This window comes from Balaenoptera acutorostrata, chromosome 20 (genome assembly GCF_949987535.1).
Source record: "Balaenoptera acutorostrata chromosome 20, mBalAcu1.1, whole genome shotgun sequence".
Taxonomy (NCBI): domain Eukaryota; kingdom Metazoa; phylum Chordata; class Mammalia; order Artiodactyla; family Balaenopteridae; genus Balaenoptera; species Balaenoptera acutorostrata.
In genome coordinates this window covers 18,605,913-18,619,472 of record NC_080083.1, presented here as the reverse complement: position 1 = coordinate 18,619,472, position 13,560 = coordinate 18,605,913, and the positions used below count along the sequence as shown (strand labels likewise).

The 13,560-nt window shown below is 41.1% G+C and overlaps 1 protein-coding gene across 14 annotated transcripts in view; it reads right to left on the bottom strand.

The window, feature by feature from the left end:
* RHOT1 (ras homolog family member T1) overlaps positions 1-12,442 on the bottom strand; it is a 60,514-nt gene extending 48,072 nt beyond the window's left edge. For 5 of the 14 annotated variants that reach the window (XR_009006302.1, XM_057536079.1, XM_057536077.1 and 2 more), the window contains exons 1-2: positions 5,151-5,222; positions 1,088-1,146 (exon numbers count right to left, since the gene is read on the bottom strand). Coding sequence is in view for 13 of the 14 variants with exons in the window: in XM_057536079.1 (XP_057392062.1) it covers positions 1,088-1,146; positions 5,151-5,166 (75 nt within the window). In the remaining variant the exon portion in view is untranslated. Of the gene's footprint in view, positions 1-1,087; positions 1,147-4,902; positions 4,922-5,150; positions 5,223-11,822; positions 11,846-11,938; positions 12,165-12,185 lie in introns of those variants that run through there. The other 9 variants (XM_057536076.1, XM_057536084.1, XM_057536081.1 and 6 more) reach the window with 7 other exon arrangements.
* Positions 12,443-13,560: the final 1,118 nt, after the last annotated feature.

Here is a 13,560-nt window from a genome sequence, read left to right as displayed (position 1 = left end):
GAGCCCGAGTGCCACAACTACTGAAGCCCGTGCGCCTAGAGCCCGTGCTCTGCAACAAGAGAAGCCACCCAATGAGAAGCCCGTGAACCGCAATGAAGAGTAGCCCCCACTCGCCACAACTAGAGAAAGCCCGCACGCAGCAACAAAGACCCAAGACAGCCAAAAATAAAAATAAATAAATTTTTAAAAAAAAGGAACAATGAGTGGTCACATGGCAGTTGTAATTTTTGAAATAACTACCACGTAATACATCAAATTCCTCTCTAAACAGCAAAATTGCACAGATATTCCTAATTAAACAAGAGTAAAGAAATGATAAATGCAAACCGTGGCACTAATAATACCTACTATTTCATCCCTTTTGCATTGATCCCATTCCTCATAACAATATCTTAACTTTACGTAAGGTCTTAGCCAACAGTCCCCCATGCTGGAACTTCCAAAATGTAATAAATAAATACACTGCCAGCAATAACAAAACCACCTAACTTTTGGTGGCACTGTATTATTACTAAGCTTATCTCATTTGAGATGCATAACAATCCTTTGAGGTAGGCAAAGGTGGAATGAATTATATTTTTTATTTGTAAAATGATGCAGGTGGATAATATTTGAGGTTTTCAAACATGTGTGTCAGAATCCTAGTGGTTCCAATGCCTCAAAGACGGGAGTATCAGATGGAAGGCAGGCGGGGAGCCAGACCTTTTACCCTTACTTCAACTAAAGGAATACTCCATCTGTTCTATACTTTGGGCTTATGAAAAACATTAAGAGAGGATGATACAGCTTAGATATCTCTAACATCCCTTTCAGCTCCCATTTTACAGATGAGACAACTAAGGCACAGAGATGACAAATGTCCTAGCCAAGATCAAAAGTAAGAAACACAAAGGCCTTAGTGAACTCAGAACTAGTTTGACTCTTTCTCCTACACTATATTTCAGAGATGTCTTGTAAAAACTACCACAAGCCTTTCTAGAAGTCATAACTATCAGAAAGAAACCACATGCAAAAATGTATTCTATTTAACTCAATTTTGATAAAATTTAAAACATTTTAAATATAGTTAAGAAATCAAAATGTTTACCTCTTCTGGGAATTCTTCACTGACCAGAGACATAATCAGTGATGTCTTCCCAACTCTAGCTGTGAAAAGAAGAAAGAATTACTTTAATAAAGTACTTAGATTCTACATAACCTCAAATTTAGCAACCACACAGGAAAGTCTGTTATTTGTTACCTAAAATCAGAGGCGTCCAAATTAGCATGTTTTAGTACAATACTTAAATTATATCTTTTTCTTCTGCTTAGTAAAGTTACACATATTATTTAAAACAAAAAATTACCAAAATATATAAAAGTAAAAATCTCCCATAGTATCCCCCATTGTTTAACATATGTAGTCTCCCAGATTTTCCTACACTTATATTTAACATAGTAATAATTTACCAGAGTAGAATCAGAGTATTTATACTATTTTGCAATCTTCCTTTATCACTTAATTATGTATTTGGGCAGTATTCCATGTCAATATTTTTAAATCTCCTGGGAGGGGGAAAGGGAAGGTTATTATTTAATAAATATAGCATTTTCGTTGGGGATGAAGAAAAAGTTTTAGATGTAGAAAGTGGTGATGGTTATACAACACTGCGAACACACTTAATGCCCCTGAACTGTACATTTACAAAAGGTTAAAATGTTTAATATTGTCTTGTATAGTTTAACACAATTTTTAAAAATAGCAGTAGGTGTACTTTATATTAACATTTAAAAAGCTTCCTACATTATTTTTTGATAGCTGTATAAGAATCCATTGTATGATGTCATAATTTATTAACGTAATTTCCTAACAATGAACAGTATTCAAGTTTTCACTTTTATAAACAGTGCTGCAATGAGTATTTTTACAGGATAAATTCCTAGAAGTGGAACTCAAGTCAGCATGCATGATCTTTTTTGTTTTAATAGACATTGTTAAATTAGCTCCAAAAAAGAATAAACTAATTTATATCCTCACCAATAGAAGAGCAGAGTGTCTATTTCTTTATATCTTTACCTCATTTCTTTTTTAGGGTATCATATTTAAAGGGTTAGTAAGAGCAAAGATACTTTCCTGTTACATTTTCTAACCTAGCAATTTTTTTTAATGCACAAACTTAAATTCTTAATTTTTTTTCTAAAAATTGACTTTCATTCCCATCATTTTCTGATAATATAATTACTATTGCTAGATATTCAAATGCTTATCAACTAAATCCTCTCATGATTCTAGAGGAAAACAGTCCACCTGCCTGTTAATCTCTGCTGTAATAGAAAATTATAGTTTTCAAAAGTCAAGTCTAAATATAAAAGAACTGGAAAATGTTAAAGTTAAGGAAAGTCACATTCCTTTTCTAAATGACTAAAAGAAAGGGTGACTAAAAATACAAGTCAAAGGACTTCCCTGGTGGCACAGTGGTTACGAATCTGCCTGCCAATGCAGGGGACACGGGTTTGAGCCCTGGTCCGGGAAGATCCCACATGCCGCGAAGCAACTAAGCCCATGCGCCACAACTACTGAGCCTGTGCTCTAGAGTTCGCGAGCCACAACTACTGAGCCCGCGTGCCACAACTACTGAAGTCCACGCGCCTAGAGCCCGTGCTCTGCAACAAGAGAAGCCACCTCAATGAGAAGCCTGCGCACCGCAACGAAGAGTAGCCCCCACTTGCCGCAACTAGAGAAAGCCTGAGCGCAGCAGCGAAGACCCAACGTAGCCAAAAATAAATAAATAAAATAAATAAATTTATTTAAAAAAAATACAAGTCAAGTCTCTGGAAAAATGATGACTGGCTAGAAAAGAGAGCACTGGTCAAAACAATTTAGAGGGTGTGCTGCAAACAAGCGGGTGCTGCAGATGGAGGGCAGATCAGATGGTTAACCGGTGTCTTCTAGCTCTGACTTTTTCAATCTTTTCAATTTACATGTGTAAGAAGGCTTGGGCCTTCTTCAAGTGACTGACAATAACATAACATCTCCCTGAGTCAGGGAATCAGGAGCCCATCATCATAGAACTGCTATAACCTAGTTATTGAAGGCAGCTTATCCAGCTCCCCACAAAAATTTCAGATGAAGAGCTAAGGGACCCAGCCACAGTGATTTTCTCATGGTCTCACTAAGAGAATAACCCATCTCCTGATGGCTAAGCAGTGTTCTTTCTCTTTCTTATGCCAGACATTAAAAATTATTGTTGGGCTTCCCTGGTGGCGCAGTGGTTGAGAGTCTGCCTGCCGGTGCAGGGGACGCGGGTTCGGGCCCTGGTCTGGGAGGATCCCACGTGCCGCGGAGCAACTGGGCCCGTGAGCCACGGCTGCTGAGCCTGCGCGTCTGGAGCCTGTGCTCCGCAATGGGAGGGGCCGCGATGGTGAGAGGCCCGCGCACCGTGATGAAGGGTGGCCCCCGCTTGCCGCAACTAGAGAAAGCCCTCGCAAAGAAACGAAGACCCAACACAGCCATAAATAAATAAAAATAAAATAAATTAAAAAAAAAAAAAAGTTTAAAAAAAAAAAAAAATTATTGTTAACACAAGTTAGTAATACAGAAAAGGAATGGTGACCACAAAAGTCAGGAAGCACCCCATACACAAATACTGCGTAAGTTAATTAAAATATTCAGATGCATTGTTGACTAATCCAGCAACTCTGGCTCAATTTTTTTAAATTTATATTCAGAAAATTTCAGACTTACAGAAAAATTGCAAAAATAATTCAAAGGAGTCATGTCTATCCTTCAATCAAATTCCCCACATGTTGAACAACACAGATGTAAACTGTGTGGGTCCACTTTGACACAGATTTTTTTTTTTCAATTTAAAATACTACACAATCTGCAGATCTTTGACGTGGAGTCACAGATACAGAGGAACACAGTAAACAGTGGGCCAGCTATAAGTTATACAGAGATTTTCAACTGCACAGAGGGTCAGTACCCCTAACCCCTGCTTTGTTCAAAGGTCAAATGTAGTTATCTTAAAATGGGCCAAGCCACCGTCCTCTTATTCCAGATACTTAAAACAACAAATCTTTTAGAAGATCCAATGCCTGTACAATACCTGTGACCTTTGAACTTCTGGGCCTTTCTGGCTCTAGGAGAGATGTGTGCTTTTTCCCTGGTTATCTCCAAAATCCTACAACTATCACCAGCACAGATGTTCCCAGAAACTTTTCCACTTCTGAAGAACCCTCCTGGATATCTTATACAGCTGACCCTTGAACAATGCGGGGGTAAGGAGTGCTAACACACGCACAGTTGAAAATAGTGTTACTTATAGTCGGCCTTCTGTATCAGCGATTCATCTGTATCCTCATCCCTGGATTCAACCAACTGTGGATTGTGTAGTACTGTAGTACTTACTATTGAAAAAGATCAGCAGATAAGTGGACCTGCAAAGTTCCAAACTGTGTTGTTCAAAGGTCAGCTGTACATGTCTACAATGTTATCCTTGATCTACTAAGTTAGGAATGGGAAAAAATGAATCAGATACTCAATAATCAGATACTCAGTCGGATACTCAATAACTCAGATGCTCCTTGGTAACTAAAACAAGTCCCACTGTTGGTCCTTGAGAAATCTGCCTTCCTTAATACCCTGATTCTTCTTCTGATACCCTGATAATCCCCTTTTTAGAATTACCTTTTAAAAATTTTATTTGTATCCTACCACTCAAAGGCCCTCACCAGTTTCAGAAGAAACCTACCTTTGAATCCTTAACTCAAAATGTTAAACAAAATCTTCAAAATTAAGTCAATCAACAATATCAAAAAGCCTATTAGTTTCCAAGACAGCAAAGGACTTGTTTCTCCTTAATCACCATCACTCAGGATCCCTTAGCAAAATGCAGGTCTTCAACAGGTGTTCTGTGTTACCTTTAAAGTTCCCCCTCACGGTAACCTTTAAAATGCATCCATTCTTCCTCATCTCTCTTCTTAAAACTCATTACAACAACCCTTTTCTTGGTCATAGTCCCTTTTCTGCTTTTCTCATGGACCCTCTGTATTCCCAGTGATATTTTCAGAAGAGAAAACCAGCATTCTGAGGAAATTCAGATTTCTTCGCAGCTCAGCTCCTCAGGGCAGTTCTGGCTACCTGCAGCAACTCCTGCCAAAGCACAGACCTGTCACCATGTCCATTCCAACAGGGCAGGCCTCAGAGACAGGAAAGGAAACGGCTTGGAGGAGACGAGGCACTGTAAAGACGGCAACAATGAAAGAGCTTTACTTATGCTTGATCATACAGACTTACAAGACAGCAATACCAAAGAGTGGGGATAATTAATTTATTTGTATGATACTACCTTTCAAAGTGTGACATTTCTACTCATTCGTATCCTGCCTCATTTGTTAAAGAATCTGAGGCAATTTAGCACTCACTACAATAAAACAATCCCATCTAGTTTCTGAAGTAATTGTATAATAAAAGGCCTTTTAAAAAATCAAAGAACATGAATCTCTTTCACATAGAAATCCAAGAGTGATCTCCTTTTTTAAAACAAGTTCAAAATTAGAGCAAGAGAGAGAGATTACAGTGAATTTGGGAGAAAATGAATGAGCATGTTTTCATTAGTACCATTTTGGGTTTCCTTTTGGAAGAGCAGTGAAATGATAGCTGCTTTAACTAATAAAGGATTATACAGATGTGATTTAGTTTCAAAATGCTTTGGTGAGGGACTTCCCTGGTGGCACAGTGGTTAAGAATCCGCCTGCCAATGCAGGGGACACGGGTTCAAGCCCCGGTCCGGGAAGATCCCACATGCCACGGAGCAACTAAGCCCGTGCGCCACAACTACTGAGCCTGCGCTCTAGAGCCCACGAGCCACAACTACTGAGCCTGCATGCTGCAACTACTGAAGCGCACGCACCTAGAGCCCGTGCTCCACAACAAGAGAAGCCACCGCAATAAGAAGCCTGCGCGCTGCAAGAAAGAATAGCCCCCTGCTCACCGCAACTAGAGAAAGCCCATGCGCAGCAAGGAAGACCCAACAGATCCAAAAATAAATAAAATAAATTAAAAAAAAAAATTTAACCAAAAAAAAAAAAAATGCTTTGGTGAATCTAAACTAGGGCTTTTTTGCTTCTCTTAAGGCCTACCCACCTAACCTTGAGTGAGACTATCAAAGAAATAATGAAGCAGCAGGTTTAAAATTAAAGTTAAAATAGGCCGCTTTCAAGCTAATTTTAATTGAGAAAATAAATGAATGCCTTGAAGGAAAAAATTTTAGAATATTAAAATTTTAAAACTATTTAAATAAGCCTATAATCAAAAAGGTTCCTTATGGGAATCCCCTGGCGGTCCAGTGGTTAGGACTCCACGCTTTCACTGCCGAGGGCCCAGGTTCGATCCCTGGTCAGGGAGCTAAGATCCTGCAACCCGCGCGGCACAGCCAAAAAAAAAAATCCCTTATAACAATGGCAAATGAGTATAAGCGCTGCATATTTTTAACTACTCCAGAAAATAAAAATTATTTCCATAAAGGAACAATATCCCAAGCTCTTCTCTAATTATTGTACCAATTAAATTTTATATTTAATATAATATATACTATAAATATTTTATATAGTACAATTTTATGATAAATATAATTAAATTTAATAATTATATATAATATAAACATTTTAATATAAATATTAATATGGAGGACAAAAAAATTATTCTTTGTTAGCCAGACATCTGATGGTCTCTATTTCCTCTATTTTGTCTAAGAAATATTAAAGTGATCTATAAAAATTAAAAGCATGGCCACAATTATCCCCAAGGACAGAAGGCCTTCTGATTCAGTTCAACACAACATGCTACAGTTCTGTCTGAAACCCCATGCTTCTAAGTAGGTCATCCATGGGAAGCATAATTCATCACCATAGAACAAATTATCTAGATTTATCCCAGCTAAAAATCTGTCTTTTCATCACATCTTTTGAACATCTAGTTCTAAATGACAGCAAATTCTTAATATTCATGAAGCAGAAGTAATATTCCCTGGTTCCAATTACCACCCTACCAGCCATATTGGCTATTTTTCTTGATAACAAACACCCCATGCTTCAAGTAGCAAAGGGACCTACTCCTCATTTTTATCTGCTTCTTTATTAAGAAGCCTTGTTGGCTCTTCCTAATTTATTGTAATTAGAATACACAGGGAGGAGGAGAGTAGCTATGAAGTTGTATTTTTAACTGGAAAATTTTAGCATTTGGGGAAATAGCTGAGCATTGTTCCAAAGGAAAATTTCATCAACCATATGCAGACAATGTGGGCTGCAAAAGGACAAATGCTATCGTCTATCCCTCTCCTTCAAACTACATCAACACTAGTGCCCAACTGGTGCCGGCAGAGCAGAAAAGACAGCAGAGAACAGGTCTCAGTACATAGGTAAGGATGATGTAGAAGAGACTCTCTATATGAATAGAATAGGCTATGTAGAATGGACTTTCTATGGCCAATCACCCAGGTACTATCACCCAGGTGATAGTAGGTACCATACTGCGTTGCGTTATCTATCACCAGACACAGTATAATTGAAACTGGAGCAGTTTAATCTTCAAATATCATTCTAACAAAGACCAGAATGGTGAGCAATATGGCTTTAAAAAGATCATAGAAAGTTTTTCTCCAAAATAAATGCTAGCTTATTCCTGAAGTCTCTTTAACTCGTATACCTAAAGAATCTTTCTCTAACTCCCTTAAACCTCCAAGATGGCCTCTGGTGGTTCAAGAAGCTGACCTCTTTTGGCACGGACTATAATTCCTGGCAGTCAAGACATGAACTAGACATGGCATTGCCATTATAAGTCACTGGTCTACTTCATTGCCAGAACACAGGACTCTCCGCAACAAAATAAAGCTAAGAACATGGAACAAGAGACTGGATGAATGCTGCCCCTTCAAATCCTAACAATAACCACATCAGACCAGATTTTAAGAAAGGAGAATGATCACATTTTTATGACTAAGAGGAGTGGTTTGGAAAACAAGGAAAGTCTAAATAAACTAAACTAGCTTGAACTCTTTCATTCTTTCAACAATTATTTGAGTGCCTACTTTGTGCCAGTCCTACTCTAGGCCTGGGGAAATGGCAATAAACAAGACAAATCCCCTGTCCTTACAAAGCTTACCTTCTAGCCCAAGTAACAACAGAAAAAAGTGAACAAATATGCAGGGAAGTAGGGATAATGCCTGGGTCAGGGCCCTCTTGCAGAGAAAGCAAAGTAAAGGAGAGAGTAGTGCAAGAACAAAGCAAGGGCCAGATTGTGAAGGACTCTGCAGGACTGCATTAAAAAGTTTAATGGCCTTGGGACTTCCCTGGTGGTCCAGGGGTTAAGACTCTGCACCTCCAGTGCAGGGGGCATGGGTTCGATCCCTGGTTGGGGAACTAAGATCCCACATGCCTCACCGTGCAGCCAAAAGTTAAAAAAAAAAAAAAAAAAAAAAAAATTAATGGTCTTTAAGTGAAAGTAGAAATCATCAGAGAATTAAATGGGTAACACGATCTGAGATATTTTTTAAAGATGACTCTGTCTGCTACATGGAGAATGGACAAAATTAGAAGCAGGGATACCAGTTAAGGGAATATTACAAAAGCCTAGGCCAGAGCCAACCAAAGTGTGAGCTAGTTTGGCAGAAGTTTCGATGATAAACCAAGCAGTTAGACAAATTGGGTAAGAGCTACCGGACTCATTTAAAAAGAGGATAACAGTTCCACTTTCTTAATTAATTTGACCAGAAAACAAACATATCTCAATTTAATTTAAAAACAAGACTTCACTAAAACTAAGACTATCTTGTGTACTTTTAATGCAGCTACAGGATTTAGATAAAAGGTTAATAAGGCTCATTCCTCATATTATAACAAGGACATCTGTTAAGCATACTAACGCAAATCTAGTTAAATGCAAATTCTGGCCAATGAAATTGACCATGGAAAGTTATAACCTGAAGAACTAAGTTTCATGTGGTTGCATTTTTAAAAATTTTTAATTTTTTGTTTTGTTTAAAGAATGGTAATTGACTTTTAATTTGGCCTGAATAGTATTCAATATGGTCAATAATTAAGATAAGGTGAAGAAGATACTTAAAATACTTCGGCTTTCTCTGCAAATAAACACCTTAAAATTTACAGACAGCCTAACTTTTCTGATCTAAGCAGTCAATAGACATTAAGCAACTACTTAGCATTAAAGCCTGGCTGGCTCAGAGTCCAGATTCTGGATGGATCAAGAAAAGATACATTTCACCTCCAGAGTACAGTATAGGTTAAGCCAACAGAATGCTGAAACTGCTCACAACGGTTTGGGAGCCTCAGTGAATGAAGCTGCTGCTGTGTGGTTCAGGGACGGACACTAACAGCAATAAAATGTACTGAAGTGATTGAGAAAGAACAGGCTTTACAACAACTCCAGAGACGATGCACCTTTTCTTTTCATTTCCTATTTCCCTTAGTTAACCATCTTAAAACTACAAATGAATTATTACAACTTTTTCCTTAAAAAGTGGTTTTCCTGATAAATCTGTGTATCAGACCAGTATCAAAATGACCAGTCTTGGTCACACTTATTGTTTACCTAGCATTTAAAGCACTACAGCTAGGCTAAGTAGCTGTCAGATATTTACATTAAATCTCAAAAAGTAATGCTTTAGTCATTTCCCCCCAGAATACAACCCTTTACTATAAAATTAAAATTATATATTCCAAATAAGTGTAACTCTTTCTCATATTTCTTTTTAATTTATTTTATTTTATTAATTTATTTATTTTTGGCTGCGTTGGGTCTTCGCTGCCGCGTGCGGGCTTCTCTCCAGTTGCGGTGAGCAGGGCTACTCTCTGTTGCGGTGCATGGGCTTCTCATGGCGGTGCCTTCTCTTGTTGCGGAGCACGGGCTCTAGGCACATGGGCTTCAGCAGTTGTGGCTCGCGGGCTCAGTAGTTGTGGCTCGCGGGCTCCAGAGCACAGGCTCAGCAGTTGTGGCACACGGGCTTAGTTGCTCCGTGGCATGTGGGATCTTCCCGGACCAGGGCTCGAACCCGTGTCCCCTGCATTGGCACGCAGATTCCCAACCACTGCGCCACCAGAGAAGCCCATTTCTCATACTTTTTTTTTTTTTTTTAATTTACTTATTTATGGTTGTGTTGGGTCTTTGTTTCTGTGCGAGGGCTTCCTTTAATTGCGGCAAGTGGGGGCCACTCTTCATCGCGGTGCGCGGGCCTCTCACGGTCGCGGCCTCTCTTGTTGTGGAGCACAGGCTCCAGACGCGCAGGCTCATAATTGTGGCTCACGGGCCTAGTTGCTCCACGGCATGTGGGATCTTCCCAGACCAGGGCTCGAACCCGTGTCCCCTGCATTGGCAGGCAGACTCACAACCACTGCGCCACCAGGGAAGCCCTCCCATACTTTTAAATGTGAAAAAAAAATCATGTATATATGGTAGTTGGCCTAAAGTTTTCGATACCATCCTCTTTAAGAAAAATGTCTTCCTCAAAAACGAAGGCTTTCTCTGTGTCAAGTTTCTCCCTATCTAAAAACTCTCACATATACACTCTTACCAATTCTATTATTTGCTTTCATTTCATCAGAATATGGCTCGTAATTTTTCTAACAAATTTTTAAGTCTTTTATGTATTTCAAAATAAGTAATACTGTTAACCTTTTAGCTTAAACGTCCTAAGGCTGACAACATATCTTACATATGTATAACACTTCAATTCAGATGTTTTACAGACTAATGATTATAGGTAATTGCTCCCTATATTCAAAACTAAAACCAAAACAAAGAATTTTTGTTTTAAAAAAATTTTTTTTATGCATAGGTTTTTTAAGTGGGACATCTACTCACTTTCCCTGCCTTGCTCCAAATGCATCAACATGAATCATATTCCTGAACTTTGTCAAGGAAGTCCATGCAAAACACAGATTAAGATACATGTGTTATTATAAATTAAAACTAAAATTCACAACTGCAAACCAAAAAGTAAACTGTGTCTGGCTAAGCTTACTTCTAAATTCTGATTCTAAAGGAAGATTTCTACAATAGCAGGTGAACAGAGGTTTCTATGAACAGCAAAGAACACTACAGAAGAGGGTAAAAATGTGTTCACTTCCTTCCTTGGGAGGGCATCACAGTGACCTGGAGAGGCTACTCCAGAATGAAACGGGGTTTAGAACAGAAAGCTTCAAAACAGCAAAGGCAGGGCATTAACTAATGTACTTTTAAAACAAACAGTCCAGTCCTCCCCAGCCCACTTTTTTCTTATTTTAGTCCTACCAACTGAGTCATGTAACTTGCACAACATCAAGAAGTCCCTGCTGTTCTGTCCCCAAATCAGTGAACAGAAGACATGTCTCCTTTATTACATCTTCAAAAAGTGAAATCTAAGAATCTCGGGGGGGGGGAGGGGTCTCACGTGTGCTCGTTATTTTTAAATTAATTACCAAGTAGTTATGAAATAATGTTTTAAAAGATGGGGGAAACTAGGCTTTAGGGTAACAATAATTCTCTCAACTGAAGGACCCTCCCCAGATAAGTATTCATTCATTGAGCACTTGTATAACTTGAAGTTGAGAGTACATTTTTGAGGAAACATCGAGTGTACCTGGAGTTATTCCGATGCAAAGAGCAAATACCGCTTAAAATGCTCCGTGCCTTACAGTCAATGCCTAGAGCGAGGGAAGACCGCGAGCGCAAAAACAAGCAGACACCTGACCTTGCCCACAAGTCGAACAGTTCTGCACCCCTCCCCCTAGCTTCCCCGGGAGCCAGTTCACGCCATCCCAATTGGTCAGTCCGCCTGTTCCAGCACCTGCCTGGCAGGGACAAGGGAATCTCCACGGAAGACGAGAGGGTCTGAGAGGAGGCGGCCTCGGAAACGCGGAGGCCCGGGAGGAGAGCATTCCAAGAGAAAAAGGAGGAGAGGACCTTCGGAGGGATGAGGCCGGGCGGTCAGAGGCTAATGGAGACACGGCTTGAGGGTGATGACGGGGGGACAGAGGACGGAGGGCTCAGGAGGGCCCAGGTGAGGTGAGAGATCGAGGGCCGCCAGCGGGCAGCCGAACGGGAAGAGCGGAGGGGCTGGGAGGCCTGGGGGCGCGGAGGTAGGGCAGCGGGGCGGCAGGGGCTGCGGTGGCTGCGGCCAGCCCCGGCCAGCCCGGGCGCGCGGACTCACGTTCTCCCACCAGAAGGATCCGCACGTCTTTCTTCATGTCTGCGGCTCGCAGGGGCCGGCCTCGGCCCGCACGCATGGAGCGGACTCCTCTCGCCGGGAGCGCCCAGCCCGCGGCGCCGCTCTCCCCACGCTGCCGGAGCCGCCTGCCAGCCTCTCCCGCCGCCCCGCCCGAACCTCGGCCTCCCGGGCCCGCCGCACCACCTCCTCAGCAGCTAGCCCGCTCAAGAGCCGGGACAGCGCCTGCTCCGCCTCCTCCGGCTCCGCGAGTCGCGGCGGCGGCGGGGCGACGGGGCGCCGCGAGGGACAAGCGCTTTCGGAACGCGAACGCTCTCTGTCCCGGACCTGCGCCCTCGCCGTCAGGCTCGCCGCAGAGCATCGCGCGGGAGTCTCGCCCGCCCTCCTCCGGGAACAGCGGCCAGGGATACGCTTTGGGCCGGGAATTTGAGTGGCAGGGTCGCTATCTGACCCCATTTCTTTTACGAAATAGGGGCAGGAGAAGTTCCTCGTCCAAGGTCATATAGCTAGAACTTGGCAATGTGACTCAGGGCGGGAATATTCTCACCTGACTGACTATAAGCTGCAGGAGAGCAGCGATGTGTCCACCTGGTTTTCAAAAGTATTCCCCACCTTATTGGACAAAGCCCTCAGAAAGCGCTTGATTGAGTAAAGGATGACTACCTCCCAGAATCGAGTCCTTTCCACTACCAAAGCCCACCACCCTAGCTTCTTTTTATCTGTGATGCTTATAAAATACGATTCTAAATAATGAGATTAGTTTCTACACTATCTGTGTAAACAGATTCGTTTCTTTGTAACCAAACTAAGTGATTTTCCTCTCTCTATGTGGTTTACTTTAGGCAGGGTCTTCTGATACGTCTCTTTACATAGGTTTGCCCAGCGCAGTGTCGGACACATAGGTGACACTGAATAATAAACTTGTACTAATTTTTCTAACATTGTCTTAATTTCCTCCTGACTCTCTCCATCCGGAGGAATTTATTGCTATATCTTTCTATATATGCTTATATGTTTGAACAGTGCTTGGCAGACAGTGGGAGATAGATGGACAGATGGTTGGAGAGAGAGAGAGAATAAAGGAGGAAACACTATCTGTGCATAATGTGCCTTTTTTCTTTTTTTTTTTGTGCCTTTTTTCTATCTTAAATATTACAAAATGAATTTTTTGTAAGGGAATAAAGTGTGTACAATACCAATCCCCTTTTCTCCTAGGAGAAGCCTTGTGGTCTGGTGCAGCATTTAACAGCTGCTGACAAACTGCATGGGTTTGAATCCAGAGCCCATCACCTGATAGTTATGTGATCCTGAGTAAGTTCCTTTACTTCTCCAAGCCCGCCCCTTCTTCTGTAACATGGCA